Source organism: Meles meles, chromosome 1 (assembly GCF_922984935.1).
Source record: "Meles meles chromosome 1, mMelMel3.1 paternal haplotype, whole genome shotgun sequence".
Classification (NCBI taxonomy): domain Eukaryota; kingdom Metazoa; phylum Chordata; class Mammalia; order Carnivora; family Mustelidae; genus Meles; species Meles meles.
This window is the reverse complement of record NC_060066.1, coordinates 96,083,466-96,103,800: the sequence shown is the minus strand read 5'-3', so window position 1 is coordinate 96,103,800 and position 20,335 is coordinate 96,083,466. Positions and strand designations below refer to the sequence as shown.

Sequence of the window (20,335 nt, the reverse complement as noted above, 5' to 3'; positions counted from 1 at the left end):
TGTATACACACATACACCCATTTTGTTGTTATTTTGTGGGTTTTCTTCCCCGCAATTTATTTAAACTAAAAACAAAAACAGTTCACCTATTTCTCCCACCCTCTGCCTCTGGCAACTACCAATCTGTTCTCTGTATGTATGAGCTTGGTTTTATTTTTGTTTTAAGATATTAATTTAACATATAAAAAGATCATACAGTATTTGTCTTTCTCAGTCTTACTTCACTTAGCGTAATAGCATCAAAGTCCATCCACATTGTCACAAATGGTGAGATTTCATTCTTTTCTATAGCTGAATAATATTCCATTATATATAATATAAAATTTTATAATACTATATAATACATACAATATTATACATAAATGCCACATTTTATCTATGCATCCATCCACGGGAACTTAAGTTGTTCCCATACGCTGATTATTACAAATAATGCTGTGATGAATATGGGGGTATACATATCCTTTCAAAGTTAGTGTTTTCATTTCCTTTGGATAAATACCCAAAAGTGGAATTGCTGGATCATATCATAGTTCTATTTTTAATTTTTTGAGGAACCTCCACACTATTTCCCACAGCATCTGTACCAATTAATATTTGTACCAATAGTGCACAGGCTTCTCTTTTCTCCACAGCCTTGCCAACACTTGTGATTTCTAGGCTTTTTGAAATTGAGACCCAACAGGTGTGAGGTGATTATCTCATGGTAGTTTTGATTTGCATTTCTCTGATGATGAATGATGTTGAGCATCTTTTCATGTGTCTGTTGGCCATTTGTATGTCTTCTTTGAAAAAATGTCTACTCAGACCTTTTACCGATTTTTTACTTGAACAGTTTGTTTTTTGCAACTGAGTTGTATGAATTTATGTATTTTGGACATTAGTCTCTTACCAGATAAATCATTTGTAAATATCTCCTCCCATTCAGTAGGTTGTTTTTCATTTTGTTGATGGTTTTCTTGCTGTGCATAAGCTTTTTAGTTTGATGTAGTCCCACTTGTTTATTTGTGTGTGTGCATGGCTTTTGGTGTCAGATTTTAAAAATCATCACCAAAGACCTATGTCAAGGAACTTACTGCCTGTTTTCTTCTAAACCTGGTTTCAGGTCTTACATTCAATTCTTTAACCAATTTTTAGTTAATCTTTGTGTGTGGTAGAAGGTAGTGGTCCAGTTTCATTCTTGTGCACGTGGCTGTCCAATTTTCTAGTACCATTTACTGAAGAGAGTGTGTTTTCCTCATTGTATATTCTTGGCTCCTCCATCATAAATTAATTGGCTATATATGTGTGGGTTTATTTCACGGCTCTCTATTCTGTTCCACTGATCTATGTGTCTGTTTTTATGCAAACACCATACTGTTTTTATTACTACAGCTTTGTAATATAGCTTGCAATCAGGGAATGTGATGCCTCCAGCTTTGTCCTTCTCAAGACTGTTTCAGGTATCTCATGTCTTTTGTGGTTCCATACAAATTTTAGGATTGTTTGTTCCATTTGTGAGAAATGCCACTGAAATTTTCAAAGGGACTGCACTAAATATGTAGGTTACTTGGGCAGTATGGACATTTGAATATTAACTTTACTAATCCATGAGCATGGAGTATCTTTCTATTTATTTATATCTTCAATTTCTTTCACGTTTTCTAGCTTTCAATATACACGTCTTTCACTTCCCTGGTTAAATTTATTCCGAGGTATTCTTTTTGGTGCAATTGTAAATGGCAATTTTTTTTTTTTGATAGTTCATTATTAGCATACAGAAATGCAACGGATTTCTGTCATTGATTTTGTATCCTACGACTTCATTGAATTAGGTTATTAAATTTAACAGTTTTTTGACAGAGTCTTTAAGGGTTTCCACATATATAATATCATATCATCACCAAATAGTGGGCAGTTTCATTTCTTCCTTTCCAATTTAGATGCCTTTTATTTCTCTCTCTCTCTCTCTCTTTTTTTTTTTTTTTTTTTTTTGCCTATTTCTCTGGCTAAAACTTTCAATACAATATTGTATAAAAGCAGCAAGAACAGGAATCCTTGTCTTGTTCTTGATGTTAGAGGTAAAGTTTTCAGCTTTTCACCATTAAGTATGATGCTATGGGCTTGTCCTATATAGCTTTTATTATATTGAAGCACAGTACCTCTATACCCACTGCATTGAGAGTTTTTATCATAAATGGATATTGAATTTTTTCAAATGCTCTTCTGCATCTATTGAGATGATCATATGACTTTTATACCTCATTTTGTTAATGTGGTTATTATTTTGACTGATGTGTGGATATTGAGCCATTCTTACATCCCTGGAATAAATCCTACTTGAACACAGTATGATTTTTTTAATGTATTATTGAATTCAGTTTGCTAACATTTTGTTGGAGATTTTTATATCATGTTCATCAAAGATATTAACCTGTAATTTTCTTTTCTTGTGACAACTTATTTGGTTTTGGTAGCAGGGTAATGCTGGCTTCATATGGTGAATTTGGAAGAATTCTCTCCTCTTCTATTTTCTGGAAGAGTTTGAGAAAGATTAGTATTAATTCTTCTTTTAATGTTGGTAGAATTATCAGTAGAGCCATCTGGTCCTGGACTTTTGTTCACTGGAAAATTTTTGATTAGTGACTCAATCCCCACACGAGTAATTGGTCTGTTAGTAATGGGTCTGTTCAGATTTTCTATTTCATCATGAAACAGTTTTGGTAGATTGTATGTTTCTAGGAATTTATCTGTTTTTTCTGTTATTCAATTTGTTGGTATATTATTGTTCATGGTAGTCTCTCATCATCCTTTCTATTTCTGCAGTATCAGTTTTAACATCTTCTTTTTTCACTTCTCATTCTGAGTCCTCTCTCTTTTTTCTTGGTGAGTCTAGCTAATGGTTTGTCAATTTTATCTTTTCAAAGAATCAGCTCTTAGTTTCACTGATCTTTCCTATTGTCCTTTTAATTTCTATTTATTTCTGCTTTAATATATGTTATTTCCTTCCTTCTATTAGCTATGAGCTTTATTTGTTCTTTTTCTAGCTCCTTGAGGTGTAAAGTTGGGTTGTTCATTTGAACAAGAAGATACAGCATTTGTAAATATTTATGCACCCCAAATAGGAGCACTTAAATATATAAAACAAATATTAACAGACATAAAGGAAGAAATAAACAGCCATACAACAATAAGGGACTTTAATACCTCACTAACACCAATGGAAAGATAATCCAGACAGAAAACCAATAAGTTAACATTGGCCTTAAATGATATATTAGACCAGACAGACTTAACAGTCACTGAACATTCCACCAAAAGGAACAGAATACACGTTCTTCTCAAGTGCACATGGAACATTTTCCAAGATAGATCATACGCTAGACCACAAAAAAAGTCTTCAGAGGATTAAAATCATATCAGGCATCTTTTCCAACCACAGTGGTATGAAACTAGAAATTAATTACATGAAGACAACTGGAAAATTCACAAACATGTGGAGATTAAGCAGCATGCTACTGAACAACCAACTGGTCAAAGAAATCAAAAGAGAAATAAAAGAGACAAATGAAAATGGAAATGTAACCTACCAAAGTTTATGGGATGCAGCAAAAGCAGTTCTAAGAGGGAAGTTCATAGCGATAAATGCCTACCTCAAGAAACAAGAGAAGTCTAGTGCATATTTAAAAAGATTACCTGAGCTATGATTAAAAGTGCTCCAAAGCAGAAACTTCTTTTAAGAAGAATATGATCTTGGGAACGAAACTGCTGTTATTAAATACAAGCAGCTCAAGTTTTAAAGTAATTGTCTTTATTATGTTATAACATTCAAAAAGAGAGACTTTTAAGGAAAACATCTGTAATGCTACTTAAAATGAACTAAGATACCCTTAAGAGTCTAAAATGCTTAATGATTAAAAATTTCAAATGCAGTGGATATTCAAGGGACATAGATAAAAACAGTTCTAACACATTATTACCATTCTTCCTTCAAAAATAACTACAATAATCAAATATTATTTGATTCTCTAAGTAATTTTGTGCCTGTATTTGAAAAACACATTCTCACTGCGTGAAAAGATAGATGTTTATGAAATTCTACAAACTGTCAGATAATGATATGTATTCGCTTTGTTTACAAACTTCTAGGCATATAAAAATAAATTCAGGTACAGAAACAGCTTTCAATTAAAATTCCCTAATTTCAGTAGTACATCAAGTTATCCCAATATTTAAAACCTTCATTCTATACCTAATTAGATCTGTTACATGCTAGTTATTTCCATTTTGATTTATAATTAAATATTTTACCTGTATTGCCTTTTAAAATATACTGTATGTGAAATTATTGCTAAGGAATATTTGTCTTATACTTTGTTCTTAAAAAGAAACTGAAGCAAATTACCTTAAAAGTTAAGCCTGATATATACAGGCTTAAAGTGTTTTACACAGGGCATAGTTAAATCAGTTATTTGTTTATATGACAGGAGCTCTGAGGATGCTCAAATTTTATGAAGCATTATTCAAAGAAAAACATAAAATATCACCAACTGCTGTTAGAAGAGTACCCTGTATTTGTAGGCATTTTCCTTCTTTGAAACATTTTAAACTCTTCCAAATAAGAACTACTAGAGCTGCTTCCACAACCCCTGGTATAATTTACCTACCTATTTTCTTATATGTCTAATTCTATTTTAGAGCTGAAACCCTTAGCATTTGAATAGTGATTTGCAAACAAAATACTAATATTAGAAAAGTAACATAACCAAGGTTGAAATTTTATCCAATTAAATGACCTCAGACAATAACAAATTAGAAAAACACATGATAAACATTTTCTCAAATTTACTTAGAAAATAAGTTTAGAAATACAAGGAAAGTAAATTCATGTTTGAGATACAGTCTCTAATCAGATATACTGGTCATATTAATTTTAAGGTTAAAATAGATCTTACTCAGCTATATAAAGACACAACTCTCATAAACTGCAAATTTAGAACAAATTCAATTTTAAAGTAAGGGAGCTAATTTCTCTTCTTTGGAACAGAACAGTTATAGGAATTATATTCAGGAAATACAAAAAGCTTAAGAAAGATTACCTTCTTAAATAAAACTGTATTTTCATTTCATTTGCTAAAGTTGATTTAAAAAAAACAACAACCTTGTTATTCTAACTCTTTTAGGGTATGATGAAAAGTGATGTGGGTACTACGTAATTCCAGCTTTAAGACAATACAAGAAAATAAAATCAAATTACTTAGAAAATGTAGCAGACTAAAAGTCAGCTGGTGTCATTTTTAACATGAACGTTTGAACGACCTTAATCTGCCAGGTTCAGTTTCTTAAAATTCTCCTGAAGGAGAATGATTCAATCAACTTTTTATTAATACACCTTCAAGTGAACAAAACTGATTAAAACATTTTCTCAGCTTGCCTTCTAGCCAAAGGAGCTAAATCCCTCATTCTCTGATCGATTTCTAGTTTACCAGTCTCCAAAAATGTATCTCAAACTTAAAGGCTCTAATATCTAAGTATTGATTAAAATTATAGAAATTTAAAAAAAAAACTGATGGCAGGCGTTTAGCTGTAGCATTTAATCTGAGAATTAATATTCCCATATTCAGAAACCAAAAGATAGGCTATCATAAGTAATCAATATGCACATGTGCGATTTCAATATAGGTTTGAGACAATAATTCAAGTGTTTGATAACTCCAAGTCTAAAATGAGCCTCTTATTCCCAAAAAAGGTAGAGTTCAAGACTCTGCAAGGGTAGATCATCATTCACAATCTGTAGGGGATTCGGTTGCCCTTTAGGAAAAGATGCCTCCTCTACCCTCAAAATATTTTCTTATACTAAAGGAAACTTCCACACCAGAACATAACACTATAGGAAGTCTAGATCCTCCTTCAAAAAGTCAATTGCTAATTAATAAATAGGAAAGAAAAATTTCCTTTAACTGTCAGCATACACCTAAAAACAATCCAGAAACTAAGAATTTTGTTGACTGTTCTTATCTTTACCTTGTGAAAAGCTTTTTAAATGTTATTAAGTGTGTAGGAAATGATATAAATTGCCCTAAAAAAAGCCCACAAAGTACCTTGTTCTTAGATTAAGTTTTAAAAATCCATTTCATTAACCTAACAAAGCTTTAAACTTTCTGATGAAGAATGGAGAAGATAATTTTCAATATTTGCTAAGATTTTTCAGAACATTGCCCTTAGGTACACATTGAAAATAATCTTTAAAATATTTTAAAAATACAAAACAATCATTTTTCCTGACTTAAAAATAAAGAATTGAAAATAACCATTATAAATTATTCTTAGAATTTAATTTGGTTTAATTCAAACCTAAGAAGATATGGAAGAAAGGCTTTGGGGAAATGTATTTTTAAAAGGTTATTATAAAGTCAGCAATTTGTATTGGAAATACTCTCTTACAGATTCCCCCAATTATCTCTTTCCTTTCAGGGGGTAAATTTATTATTTTTGCTTTGTATGTAGTTATTCTTTACTCAACATAAGTCAATTTTTAAATTTGCCATGATTTTTATTTTATTCTGAAATTCTCATCTCCCTATTTCTTTCCTATTAATTTTGGACATTTAGTCCATTCTTATATTCTCATTACATACTTTCATTCTTTAAACTCTTATTTTTAAAAGGCATCAAATAAACTTTCTAACACCTTCATAGTTCCAGGTTTTCTGTTTTTAGATTAGGAAAAAAAATTCACTTAAAAAAAATGCAATGAAACATTTCAAGCAAAATGCTTATCCTATTAATCTAGGACCTAATTGCCTAAATTCACTCACTTTACATATGCACACACATTTCTTAGGTAGTCATCTCAAATTCCCAACACACACTGTGGTTAGTTTTAATACCATGATCCTGCAGTAACTATGTTTACAAGACATCCAGGGACTTTTAAACACTAACAATTTTAATGCAGTATCACACCACTTCACTTTTTTAAAATGAGAAATTGTTTTATTAAAAATGGATTTGTTTTCTGATAAGCATTAAAAAAAAAAAAAAGGCAAAAGCCTTAACACCCTAAGGACAACAAGCGACAATACATACACAAAACAAAAATATCAAACATACAGAAAACAAAAATACCAAACCACCCTTGGTAGTTCCCCAGCACCCTAATCTTGTCAATACCACTCTGGAAAGAGGAGGCAGGGACAGGTGTACAAACTGAGTAGAATGCAAACCACGGGACAGCAGGCCAAGTGATTTAAAAGTAAAAATCAACTTATGCCTCTGTCATAATTTCTAGAAGGCTTTCGTACATGTATATTTCTTACAACATCAAATGTTGATAACTATACACTAACACTTTTATAAAATATTATGACCTACACTTTTTCATTTAATTTCTCTTAATTAAGCTTGAAAGTTAAATTTGCTAATGAAATATAAAACTTGTCCTATTATAAATGAAAAGCAGTAATAGAGTGGATGTCAGGTTCAGGCATTTCAAAAAAATTAGACACTGAAATATATGCAAAAAGTAAAAATGAGCTACCTCCAAAGTGATCTTATCATAAAATGGAAAAGAATTCCCACACATGAATCCTAAAATTATAGTTAACTTTACAGTTTATCAATCTGATGTATCCTGCCCTCATATTTAACTTATTTGTAAATACTTTCACAAGGCTACCTAAACACTTACTAATTGGTTAAATATGCTGCCTACATTAATTCCTGTTAAAATTAAAGAAATTAAAGGTCCACTTTTGTTTTCTCACAGTGGCTGATATATATTCAAAGTATTTGATGTTTCAGAAAAGGTGTTTATCAGGTTCTTAAAACATTTAAAACATGGCTCAAGGGACAACTTATAGCCCTTTTACCTTTAACATATTCACTATCTTGGATTTTGTTGAACACATTCAGTTGTTTTTTCTTTCTTCTGAAACTCTTCCCTTACTCAAATAACTAAAGAATCTAAGATGTTATCAACACAAAGAGAAAAAAATTATATTTATTCCTTATGCATTTGGAAACACATCAAAAAGAACGAGTATTCCACACAATTTAAGTAAACTTTCAGCAAAACTTTTTTCCTGGGTTTGTGTGTGTGTGTACGTAAATGTGTGTGTAACAGGTCATTTTTTGTACATCTTAATTTCCCAAAGAACAGAATTCTAAATAAAAAAATATTAAAACATTCCTAGAAGGAACCAATATTTTGATTACACAACTCAAGGGGCAAATGATTATTGAAACAAAACTTTAAAGATGGCTACAGATACAGCTTAAAGTTATCTGGCTTTTCAAATATCCAAGACAGGAGCATTACATTTCATTTAGCAAACAACAATTTAATCCTTATAAAGGAAAATTTCCAGAATACCAACCAAACTGTGTATGGCAACAACCAGGATTATGTTAAAAATGAAGCCAAAAAAATCCCACCTTTGTAGGATATTAAATACAAAGAGTACCCTTAAAAATTTTAAATTATATTGATAAAGGCAAATTCACTAATTTATTTAGCTGTAGATATCTGTTTATTAAAATACTTTGGTTATAATAAACATACAGACATGGGATTTTTTCAGTACTAGCCCATATCTATAAATTATCTTCCACAACAGCTAAACTCCTTATAGAATTTCAAATAGCGGAATTAGGTATATAAATATCAAGTAATAATCTCAAAGTAGGAAGTTTCGCTAACTCTAACTGGAATGAATATTTTGAATATACAATATTCTTGGATTATTTATCTATAAATTATCTTCCACAACTGCTAACCTCCTTATAGAATTTCAAATAGCAGAATAAGGCATATAAATTTCAAGTAAGAATCTCAAAGTAGGAGCTTTCTGTAACTCTAACTGAAATAAAGATTTTGAGTACACAGTATCCTTGGATTATTTCTTTAAATTGGTGTAATTTAGTGGTAGCTTCAGAAAAAGTATGTTCAACAGACATTATATCTGAGACATTAAAAAAGCCCAATACAACTAATTCAAATTAGATATTATGCTATGCTTTACCTAAATAAGACTCTCCAACGAATTAAAGTTTTTATACTTTGTGCACTCTCAATGCATTTTCTAATTCAGATAAGCAGCCAGTTGTGTAAAACCCAAACACGAAGAAACTTTTATACTACCCTTTGTGAGAGAGAAAAAAAATCACAATGATAGCACTTTTATTTAGGTTGACAATAAACTAATCATAACTTGAAGTGTCCAAACAAACTGAATAACTCAATGGTCTAATGTAATTGGAAGAAATATTTTCCCTTCACTTTTACAGAAACTGAATTTATTTGTTATTAGTATCTAGTCTGTCGAAGTGGCAACTATTCAGGATCCAAAAGTCTCACTTATTTTAAAAGAGAGCCTAATTGTGACTACTTATAGTTAATGTAACTTTCTTCAGCCAAAGTACAATAAAAATGTAAGAGAAATTTCAACGCTTGTATAAATAATAATGGCATTCTGAAACCTCTGGACAGATGATTATTTGGGGGAAGGGGAAGTTTCTCTTTCCCATTGATAATTTAATCACTTTTCAATCAGTTTTGATTTAACAGTGGTTCATGGGAATAATTTTTAATGAGTTCTTAGAAAGGTGTAATTGCTTCCAAAATCAGAAACCACAAGATGATGTACTCAAACACTACGCCGATGTTCGGGAGGTATTTACAGAAAGGTGCAGATAGGAGCTCAGTTGTGAACACATGTTAACATACAATGGGCTTCAAAACAATAATCTGTTTGTACAGTAGGGAAAGGAAAAATAGTCTGTATAAGATGTACAAAAATCCAGCTCTAATTTTAATCTATTTCTATAACTCATAAAAAAACAAAGGAAAATAGGCATTTATTTCAAAACTCCATATACCTGTGGAAAACGGAGCACGTCAATTCTATTTGAAATGAACCTTAATCTCAAACAGAATTCATCTAACAATTAACATATTTTAAATTTTGAAAATATTGTGAAAATGTCAACCATTAAAGTCAACAGTAGTATAGGATCAGTAAACATTTCCTGTTAAATAACACAAATAAATTCAACTTAAAAGATGCAAACTGATTTTAAAACCTTTTAAAGGATTTTAAAACCTTTTAATTTCAAAGTAGCAGAGTTACAGCACATGTATAGGATGGGCTTTAAAAATGGGTATGCGTAAACTTTTCCATGGTATTGGTGTATGTGCTTTTTTCTCCCCTTAAAGAAATGCCTACTGCTTACAGTGTAAAAGAATCTCCACCACTCTGTCTGCAGTTTTCAACCAGAAGTCTTCAATGTACCTTAAGCCAAATTGAATATTAGGTATTTTACAGCTTTTATAAAATGGCTGTAAAATCACATTATGGGCATACACAGCTCTTTGATCTTACTGCACAGAATTCATAACTGTTCAATAATGCTATACCATTACACCACACACCTTAAACTATTTCCATTTTTCCACAAATCCTTCCAAAATCAGCTTCCAAAGCAAAGAAATGTAACATGAAAAGTTCCTGGGAGGCTTGTTACACAAAAGAACAGCTTGGATACAAACTAATCTACACAATATCCATCCTCTGTTGAGCCTGTTTATCCCTCCTTTCCCTCCACCACTCCTAAAGGTGGGTGCATTTGAGTAATGGAAAGAGATGGCTCTTCCACCACCACACCCTCCCAGCACCTCTGCCTTTGGTCTTCAGACAGTGATTCTGTGCAGGTGATGAAAATCATAAGAAAAGAGAAGCTGTCCCTTTAAAATGCCCTGCTCTGTCCCATATCCCACGTGGAACCAACATCAGCAGCACTTTCCCATTAACTTCAATGTGATGCAAGAGGCACCATCCTTTTATATACGTAAAACCAGAAAACTTCAGCTTAATATTCTTTACAGAGGACGAACAGGTGAAGCAAACGGGTCAGGAAGGGAGAAACCAAGCAACGCCCCACCCCTCCCCAAAAGGTGCTCCACTCTTGCACTCCAGTCTCTCTGTGCAACATCACCTCTCTACCCCTCCTCTGTAGAGCCCAGTTTAAAGAAAGGAGGGAGCCACTAACAAAACCTGAAACATAAATGCGACGAAAATGCAATCTAAAGCCGGAAAGGTTTATTCTTCCAATCACACATATTAACTCTATTAAGAAAATGGCATCACTTTTTTTTTCACCAAAAAAAAAAACCCACCCCGCAAAGATCATTAAAAGAGAGTTATAAAATAGCAAATATAGTGTTTATCTTATCTCAGATCAGTCCACATTACCAATAAGTTTAGCAGTTTCTGCACTACCACCTCCCCCCTCCCTCCCCCTCCTTCTCTTGCATCGGATTTTCACGTTTTCTCATTGTCGGTTGAGTTATAAAAGGCTTTTGCCCTTCGAAAGTTTTAAAAAATAAATAAATATTAACTCCTTGGTCCCTGCAAAGTCAAAATGGACTTCAGGGGAAAGGCGGTTCATACTTCTACCTTTAGCGAGAAAAGGGGGAGCATCCCGGATTTTTAGGGATTTTTTGCGATTTTTAAAAAATTTTTATTTGGTTATATGCCTGAGTTCTCCCTCCATTTTGGTTGTTTATGATACTGACAACAAGCTGTCCCTGCTCTGTGCAGATCTCCTGCTTTCATTTAGCACCCCCTCCCCCTACCCCCCCCCTCCTTCGCAGCCACACATCCAGGGCTCACACCTCCCCGCAGACCCCGCACCCCGACCCCGACTCGCCCACCTGAGGAAAGGGCAAAAACAAATTCATTTCTCCAAAAAAGAAAAACCTCTTTTGAAAAAGGGGCAAAGTTACCCCAAGTCACTCAAAGTGCCCCCCAAATATTGCCGACTGCGGGTTTCCGCCAGGCCCTTTGGGAAGCGACCTTCCCCCGGGATGTTTTGGTGGAAAATGCGGAGAGTTTACTCTCAAAACTGAATTTATATTAATTTTTCCCTTATTTTTCGGGTCTCTAATGTCTTCCGCTCTCGCTGCTGCCGCTGCCGCTGTCACAATATTCACAGCACCAGAGAGGAGGAGGAGGAGGAGGAGGAAAACTTTTCAAACTTTCCAGACCCTGAATAAAGGGTTTTTTTTTTTTCCCACCGACCTCACCTTTGGGTCTCCAGCCGCATCGCCCCCTGCCCTGTCAGAAGCGACTTCGGGAGTCCCCACACCCCCGTTTAATTATTTTATTTTATTTTTTATTATTATTTTTCTCTCTGGGGTCCTGAGCAGGGGCTGAGAGTAGCACAAACTTTTCCTCCTCCTGCCGCCGCTGCTGCTCCTCTGCCCCCTCGGCTAGTCCCATAATTTAAATAACCCTGATATTTCTCCCGCTAAACGCCTCTCCGCCGCCCCGGACCCCGGGAGAACTCACCGCGGGGCTTTAACATCCTCTCTCCGGCCCGTCCGCCGCCTTTACACCGCCCGCGGAATTTCTAATAATTTTTTTCTCATATTTCGGGCTGGACGCGGCGGGCCTGGAAATTGTTTCCTTACGCCTCTTTCCAGCAGCCATTGTAGTGTATGCGCTGCCCCTGCAGCCCAACTTGCAGCTGCCGCTGCCGCCGCCGCCGCCGCCGCCGACGTCGCGCCCACCGCCGCCTCCCCCGGCCTCCTCGGCCGCCGCCCCCGCCTCCCGCCGGCCCGCCCCCGGTCCCCGCCCGCTGCTGTGCCCGCCCCCCGGGCGCGCTCCGCCCCGGGGCCGGCCAGTGGGCGCCGCCGCCGCCAGGCACGGGCTCGCCGATTGGGCTGTAGTGCCGCCCATCAAACCAAAGTGTTAAGAGGCGGGCGGCGGCGCGGGGGGCGCGGCGGGGCGGGGGATAGGGGCGTGGCCGGACGCTCAGCCCCGCCCACTCCTCCCACCTCGGCCCTCCTCCCGCCGGCTGGGGGCGGGGCGAGACCCGCCCGCCCCCGCCCGGCAGGGCCCGGGAGGGCTGTCAGTCTGGCGGCGGCGCGCGTTGATTGGGCCAGCGGCCGCCGGGGAGCGGGGGCAGCACGTTGGGATGCGCGCTATTTAAGGTCCTGCTGCGTGAGCCATTGACGTGTTTGGAGCTGGAGACGGCCTGGGCGCTGGCAGGCTGGCGGTCCGAGGTGAGTGGTCCTCCGCCCCTCCTTCCGCGGCGGCTGCGGGGATGCGAGAAGAGAGGAGTGTGCACCTGGGTCACCGCGGACCCAAATCCTTTCTTTCGGCGTGAAGCCGCTGCCACCAGGCCCTGCCTCAGCGCAGGCCCTTTCCTGTCGCTTCTCCTTTCCATGACATCGGCTTGTTCGGGCGGGAGACGAGGAAAGTGACCCTCGCTCTGCCTGGGCACCCCAGCTCTTCCTATATCCTGCTTCTCAACCTTTGGGGCGTAATTGCCATTCCCCACTCCCAGTTTCCTGCGTTTTCCTGTCCCCCTGCCCTACTCGGCTGCATCGAAGGTCAAAGCAAGGTGTGTTCTGTGCCCGTCGTCCACCGTTAGACCGACAGGCAGCATCGCGGAAGGTCGCGAGACTGCGGACTCGCACCTCCAGTTTCTTCATTCGACTTCCCCAGCCCTTCTCGCCTTGCCATGCCGACTTCCTGACCCTGCCTTTCTGCACCCAGCAGTGGGGTAAGGGCTTTAGGTTCTCGCATAACGTATTTCAGTTTCCTGCTAGTTGCATCTGCGTTTTATCAGAGCGACAGACCCCTGCCTTGGCTCTGACCAGCATGTGAGCATGGACGTGTTCAGTAACGTTTTCTTCCTCTTCCCTTTCAAAACTTGTTGGAGAGTGGGGATGTGAACTGGATGGAAAATCAACCCATACTTTTTAAAGCAATTTGCCTTTTGGAGAAGGTGTTAGAGTTATTCCTCAACTGTGCTGTGCTTTTGCGGCCCCTTCCTCAAATCTTTGGTTTTCTTTCTGGCTGTCCTTTGCATGTAGAGTTCTGTAATACTTGTTCAGTGTCTTCAGAAAGTAAGCAGGCAAGCCCTCTCTAGCAGAAGACTCGATTTTCCCTTTAGCCCTTCTCCTTCTTGTAAACGGGCATTTCCTCTTCACTTCCAGTCGATATGTGAGGATTCAGGCAAAGAAGGTGACATTTAGAAATCCAAACTTACATTGACTCGTATGTAGAATTCGGAAGGGAAAGGAAAGGAAATCTGAATAAATTAATGCTTCATACCTGATTTGTTTACACATGATGTTACCTAGATGTTATTTTTAAAGAATTCTTGACTGATGATAATAAAATGCAGTGAAAGTGCATTTTCATATAAGGCACGCAACCAGAGTTTTGTGTATGTCTCATTGTTGAGATTATATATAAGGAATATAAACAGCTAAGTAGAATTCTGTGTTCTTACATTATAGGATGGATGTAAAAAAGAAGGGTATAGATTTACTTCATACTGTTATCTCTTAGTGAGAAGTCAAGCGAGCAAAAGAATTGTGTTCAGGAGAGGAAGAAGCTTCTAGACAAAATTGAATAGCACCTTGAATTTCTTTTTTACTTAGATGCTTCTGTTAGCTAGGTATATTCATGTATTGTTCAGGGAAAATCATGAAATGTAAGGATTACTTAGAGGATTCCTAAAAGTAAAAAGATCCTGGAATGACTAAACTTTTCTCTTTTAGCCTGGACACCCTGGTCTCTAAACTGGCGGACTCTTGATTACAAATAACTCCACTTTTTAGGGGCTTATGGGGTTTGATTGATTTTCCTGAATGCACCTTATTTCTTTTACCATGACTGATATTTTTTGACTGTGTCATCTAGGGCAAGAAAAGTAGAAACCATTTCATACAAAAATTCTGACCTTTGTCTGGTTATACTGACTGATGCAGTTTTTTATTGGGTGGTGTTGTGTAGGTCATATTGTGTTACCTCTTGTTTCTCCTTCCATTTTTAGGTGGAAGGTGGTTAAGCTAGAAGAGAATTCAAGAGTACATATTAGCTCAGCCCCTTAAACTTAGTGCAGAGCATTTAAAAATATTTGTGGATAGCTAATCAATAGTATACCAATATACTGGACTGAAAAAATCACTTTGAAATAATTAACAGTTTGTTGATTATTGTTTTTTTAATTTTCTTTTAGTTCCTTTCTATGACATGTCTTCAAAGATAATAGACACACCAATTTCAGATGAACTCCGTTATAGAGAGCAGTTTTCCTGGAACATAGTTGACATATATGACATACTGTGTGACTTGACTTGAATCACTAGGTGGCTGTTAGGGAACTGTGATCATCTTTAATTGGTGAGGACTTCTGCAGAGCTCCATGTGTAAGGCTTGAGTTGGAAGATTAATGGACCACAGTAGCGTTTTGTGACTTCCTTTAACCCAGTTAAATAGAAGATACCGCTGGGAGTAATGTTTCAGTTTTTCTTTTTTAGCTTTTCAAAATGCCAACTAAGCAATAACTTTGTTTTTTAGTATATTGATCACCCTGGTGCTGGCTACAGAATATGCAGTTAGGTTTAGTAAACAAATGTTTTTGCTAATGTTGGGTTGTACTATTTGTTCCACACTTATTTTGTATAATGATCAAATGTATAATAAGGAAGTAATCCTTAGAATGCATGCTGTATTTGGGATGCCTAGGTGGCTCAGTCAGTTAGGGATTGAACTCTTGATTTCAGCTCCGGTTCATGATCTCAGGGGCCTGGGATTAAGCCTGGAAGGAAAGCACACTCCCCACTCAGCAGGGAGTCTACTTGTCTCCCTCTGCACTTCCTGCCTCCCCACACTTGTGCATATAGGCTTGCTGTCTCTCTCTCTCTCTCAAATAAATGAATAAATATTTTTTTGAAAAAGCATGCATGCTGTATTAGGTTTTTTAAAATGTGTTATAGCTTAACCTTTAGAAGTAAAGGTAAACTAAACTGTAACTGAACTTTCTTCCTGGGCATTATAATCAAATTTCATTTGATTGGATGAATTTAAATATGGCCCTTGTGCTGAGGCACCATGGCCATTCAAAGGAAAAACCCAACCAAATATTCTCAAAATCGAGAGAGCATACAAAGTTCCTTACTGGATAAGCATCCCAAAATTAATTTTTCAAGTACTCAGGGGTCTAATGAGATGTATTGATTTATTTTCTGTCATTCACTGTGTAACTCTTTTCTCTAACATCTCCCTGCAGTAAGAAAAGTATTAGGATGCCCATGGTAGCACGGAGGCTGAGAGATCCTGACATAAACCCTTGCTTGTCGGTAAGGTGATTTGCTTTTAATTGTCACGAGTATTAACTTGGAAAAACAGACTTGTTGTGTTCTTATGGGCATCCATTTTCGGAAGTTCTTGAATAAAGTTATTTCTATACAAAAATATTCCTGGCCAGTGTATCCTTCTTTCACCAGAGCAGTTTTAGGTATTCATAATTTAGGTAACAAAGATCCATCCCTTCAAAATTTCCATTTGTATAATGTGCAAGCATATACTTGCTACTGTAACACCAGATGGAATATGTAACACCAGGGAAAGTCTGTAGTCCAAAAGTGGAGAGTTTCAAAGTATATTTTTCAACTGCCACTGAAATTTGTTTTAATAGCAATAATTTCATCCTGTCCTTAAGACAGCCTGGCGACGAATAGGGCCTATAATGGAATTTGCCTATTTAAAGCCCAAAGCTTCACACAAGGGTATCATGTACACAAAATGTTTTGTTGTAATAATAAGGTCTTATTGGCATCTATTTGGTATGACCAGCAATACTGACTTGTGGCTTTGTCACCCTGGAATAATGCAGTCATCAGACTGGTGCCATTCCCTGAACCAAATGCATTTTTCAAATGCACACATTCATTAAATATTTGACGTAGAATTTTAGCTTTGTTTTGCATATTTGATCTGTTTTGAACAGCTTTATTAAGTTTCTTTAAATAGACGTGTTTCTTAGATCTGTGAAACAAATTACCTACCCCTTGAGTTAAAGCTTTCCTTTAGATGACCTCTCAGAACCATACTTTTCACTTTGAAGTTTGTTATCCAATCTACTTCCAGTTTAGACAGCTTAATTTTAATTTCCAAATGGCTCCTACCTTTGAACTCACAGCCCTGTGTTGCTCACTTAGGTTTTGAAGTGATATTAATGATATCTGTTGAAACTTCATGCATAATAGTATATGTAGTTGCATAATGGAGGGATTGATAGCCAAAAATACATTGAGATGAGTGGTGTTAATTTACATTGCCTTGATGTAGACCAGTTATTAGTGACTTACTTAGGATCTTGAAACCTGCTTAACATCAAACAGTCAAGTCAAAGTGAGAACTTGGAAAAGCAGGACAGCTGCAATCTGCGTTGAGAGATTGGGTTTTGATTCTCGCTGTGCAGTAGTGATTTTCAGCACCTTGCACCTTGCCTCCGCTTCTTTGTTAAACGGTAACTGGGATAAATGATCTCAGTCTGCACCCTGGCTCCAGTTCCCATGATCAGATATTCAGAAAACTGACCCAGACTATGAAAAGAAAGATGTCTGCCCTGAGCAGAATGAGTGCTGTGATGGTTGGGAATATAATTCAGTTTCTGTTCATTACATGCTCGTTAAAATGAGCAGAAAGGAATGAGTTCATATTATCTGTTCTGGAGGGAAGTGGCTTCAGAAGTTTGGGGGTTTTTTGTGTTTTTTTTTTTTTTAGATCCCATTCCACCCTCTTAAATGATGCCTTTCTTACATATTTAAGGAATCCGATGCTTCTACCCGATGTATGGATGAAAATAACTACGACAGGGAACAGTGCTCCACTTACTTCTTGAAGTATAAAAACTGCCGGAAATTCTGGGTAAGCCTAGCTTGGTTAGCTTTGTGTTAAAACTCCTCTCTTTGGCTTGAAACTGAAGCCCAAAATTAGTGCATACCCACAGTCCCTTCTTGGTGATGCCTAGGGAAAATTAAGTTTTTCACTCTCCTCTGTGTTTCCTGAAGGATCCTTGCGAGCTTTTAGTGGCTGCCTCCTCCTTCTCCAGGCTGGAAGAATGCAGGTCTCCTATGGGTGGGTCTTCCTATGAGTGTTTCAGAGCTACAGCCCTAACACAATAACTTTGTTTTAATTTTAGTCCTGGGGATGAACAGAATGGAGAGCTTGCTTTGTCATAATGCATTTTATGCTTCCATTTCTGCCTTCTCCTTTCCCACCACCTCTCATGGTTGTTAAAATGGTCCCATTTTTCTCGAGACATTGGTATGTGATTTCTGTATTTCTGAGCACTAGATCCAGCTACTTCCTTTCCAGATCTTCTAAATTAACTGTTGCTTTCATGTGGCAATTTTTTAGTAGATCCTCTTGATAGACTGGACTCTTGTGCTCTTGTACTTCAGTCATATATATTCCCATCCCAGTTACCGTCAACGTAGTCCTAGGGGAATGATCACGTCTATTTAATTAGTTTGAAAACATAATCTGAGGTCCTAGAATTAGTTTTTTGGTTCCTATTTACACTTGGTTTTTAGAATTTCCTCTTTGAGGAAGTAGTGGCCAATAACTGGCAAATGAGTAGCATTTGATATATGACTGATTTGGATTTCTTCTTCTTTTTATACTTACGTGCAGAATTCTGTCATGGTCCAGAGAAGACAGAGTGGAGTGACACCATCTATGCCTACAGCAGCAGAAAGAGATGAGATCCTGGGGGCAATGGGAAAGATGCCTTACTGACTGTTTGCATTAAAATTGTTTATTTAATTTAGAAGCAGATGAATACTTTCAACAAAGATTACCGTAATCTTTTAACCCCTTTTAGGCCTTACCCAGACAGATCTTAAATTCTGCAAGTGGAGATAGAGTTAATTTAGCCTTGCGTCCTTTGTTTTTGCCCTCAGTGCTGTGAGATAGTCTGCCAGTGCTGACTGTACCATGCCGCTGAGTTCACATGACTTTCCAAAGGTAAGGGAGCATTAGGAAAGGTGATGGGAGGAGTGGAGCTTTTCTGCTGGCTAACAAGCAAAGGTAACAAGTAAACACTTACTGGCAGTGAAAGGAAGGTGGTTTCCAAGGATAGGAAATGATGCGAGCAACAACGTGGTGGAAAGAAAGCTCAAGCTAACTTTGGATAGTGGCCTATAGGCTGTTTCACCTAGAGTTTAAGGGGGTTGGTGGACTGGCAGAACAGAGACTGGGAAGGTAAGTTCACGGTGGATGAGCAGTGGGCCTCAAATCTCAGGCTCAGCAAAGTAAGACCTCCAAGCTCATTTCACTCCCTTGTCTTTGTTTAAATCAGAGTAGTGCATTGACTGGGCAGGGAAGAAGCGGGGTGGGAGGGTTGTCGAATAAATGGCCTGCAAAAAAACTGGTTTCTTTCTTTCTTTCTTTTTCCTTCTTTAGGGAAAGGCTTTAGTTAAAAGATTCTGTGACTAAAATCCATACATATTGGATAACCTGAAGGCCTATATTCTTGAAGCTCAGTAATGGAGAAAAAATATTTTTCTTAGAAGGGGGATTTCTATTCGCAGGAAGAGGTGGGCAAGGAAAAGTATGAACACACTGGGATGAGACTAGAGCTCCACTTCATTTTGTGCTATAAACACACAAATATTCAGTATGATGATTGGGGTAGGTTGTGTGGCAGCTCTCATATTTACCATGTTTTTAAATCCAGTTTATTTCATTTACAGGCCAGTTTTAGAACCTATTATTTAATAAAATTTAATGCATACTAAAAAAAAATCAATGAAAACAAATAGCTCATGTCCCTTCTCTTTATCTGGTGCTGGATCAAGAGTGTTGTTTTAAAGGCTGCTGACCACAAACTATCCATCTCATTGGTCTAGTCCAAAACCCAGGTCAGATGTTTTTAAGCCATATGACCCTGATTGTTAAATGTGATTCTATTTGAATAAAAGTTGGATTGTTTGAGAAACGCCTTGATTTGTATTGGTTGGTCTAAAAATGATGGATTAAAATAGGAGCTGACAAGAAACTAATACTTGTGTGACAAGCATTTCAGTATTTTAAGCGTGCTGTTCAAGGGTTTGGAGTTTTACTGTCACCTCTTTAAATGTACCTACCAATATCAACATTTATCCAGGAGCTATTTGTCTTGGCCTAGCTCTTTAAAAAAAAAAAAGAATAGCAAGTTTATTGAGATACAATTCAGATACCATATAAATCATCCACTTAAAGTGTACAATACAGTGATTTTTAGTATATTGACAAAGTTGGCAGCCACCACCACAATTGATTCTAGAACCCTTTACTCCAGAAAGAAACCATAAGCACACATCATTTCTTCTTAACACCTCCCTTTCTCCTCAACTCTCCAACACTTAGGCAACTATTTTCTGTCTCTAGAATGGGCTATTCTGGTCATTTATAGGAATGGGATCATATAGTATGTGGTCTTTTGTGACTGGCTTCTTTTACTTGGTCTAATGTTCTCAAGACCCATTCATGTTACATGTATCAGCCCT

General features: G+C 37.1%; 2 protein-coding genes across 4 annotated transcripts in view; one reads left to right on the top strand and one right to left on the bottom strand.

The window, feature by feature from the left end:
• The window catches only part of PLAG1 (PLAG1 zinc finger), a 46,891-nt gene extending 34,449 nt beyond the window's left edge, over positions 1–12,442 (bottom strand). For both annotated transcript variants that reach the window (XM_046018169.1, XM_046018178.1), the window contains exon 1: positions 12,330–12,442. The gene's annotated coding sequence lies outside the window, so the exon portion shown is untranslated. The remainder of the gene's footprint in view (positions 1–12,329) is intronic.
• Positions 12,443–12,955: 513 nt separating this feature from the next.
• Positions 12,956–19,786, top strand: CHCHD7 (coiled-coil-helix-coiled-coil-helix domain containing 7). Of its 2 annotated transcripts, none has more exons than XM_046021832.1 (4): positions 12,956–13,045; positions 16,069–16,138; positions 17,613–17,711; positions 18,480–19,786. In XM_046021832.1, exons 2-4 carry the CDS (start codon positions 16,085–16,087, stop codon positions 18,582–18,584), a joined length of 258 nt encoding a protein of 85 aa, XP_045877788.1. In that variant the 5' UTR covers positions 12,956–13,045; positions 16,069–16,084; the 3' UTR covers positions 18,585–19,786. The 2 variants fall into 2 exon arrangements, with proteins under 2 accessions (XP_045877788.1, XP_045877791.1); XM_046021835.1 differs by lacking the exon at positions 12,956–13,045 and adding an exon at positions 13,352–13,548.
• The last annotated feature ends 549 nt before the right edge of the window (positions 19,787–20,335 follow it).

Coding starts and splice junctions, on each gene's coding strand:
- CHCHD7 (XM_046021832.1), top strand. CDS start 16,085: ATGCCCATGGTAGCACGGAGGCTGAGAGATCCTGACATAAACCCTTGC. Junction 16,139..17,612: donor ACATAAACCCTTGCTTGTCG/GTAAGGTGATTT, acceptor TACATATTTAAG/GAATCCGATGCTTCTACCCG. Junction 17,712..18,479: donor AAAACTGCCGGAAATTCTGG/GTAAGCCTAGCT, acceptor ACTTACGTGCAG/AATTCTGTCATGGTCCAGAG.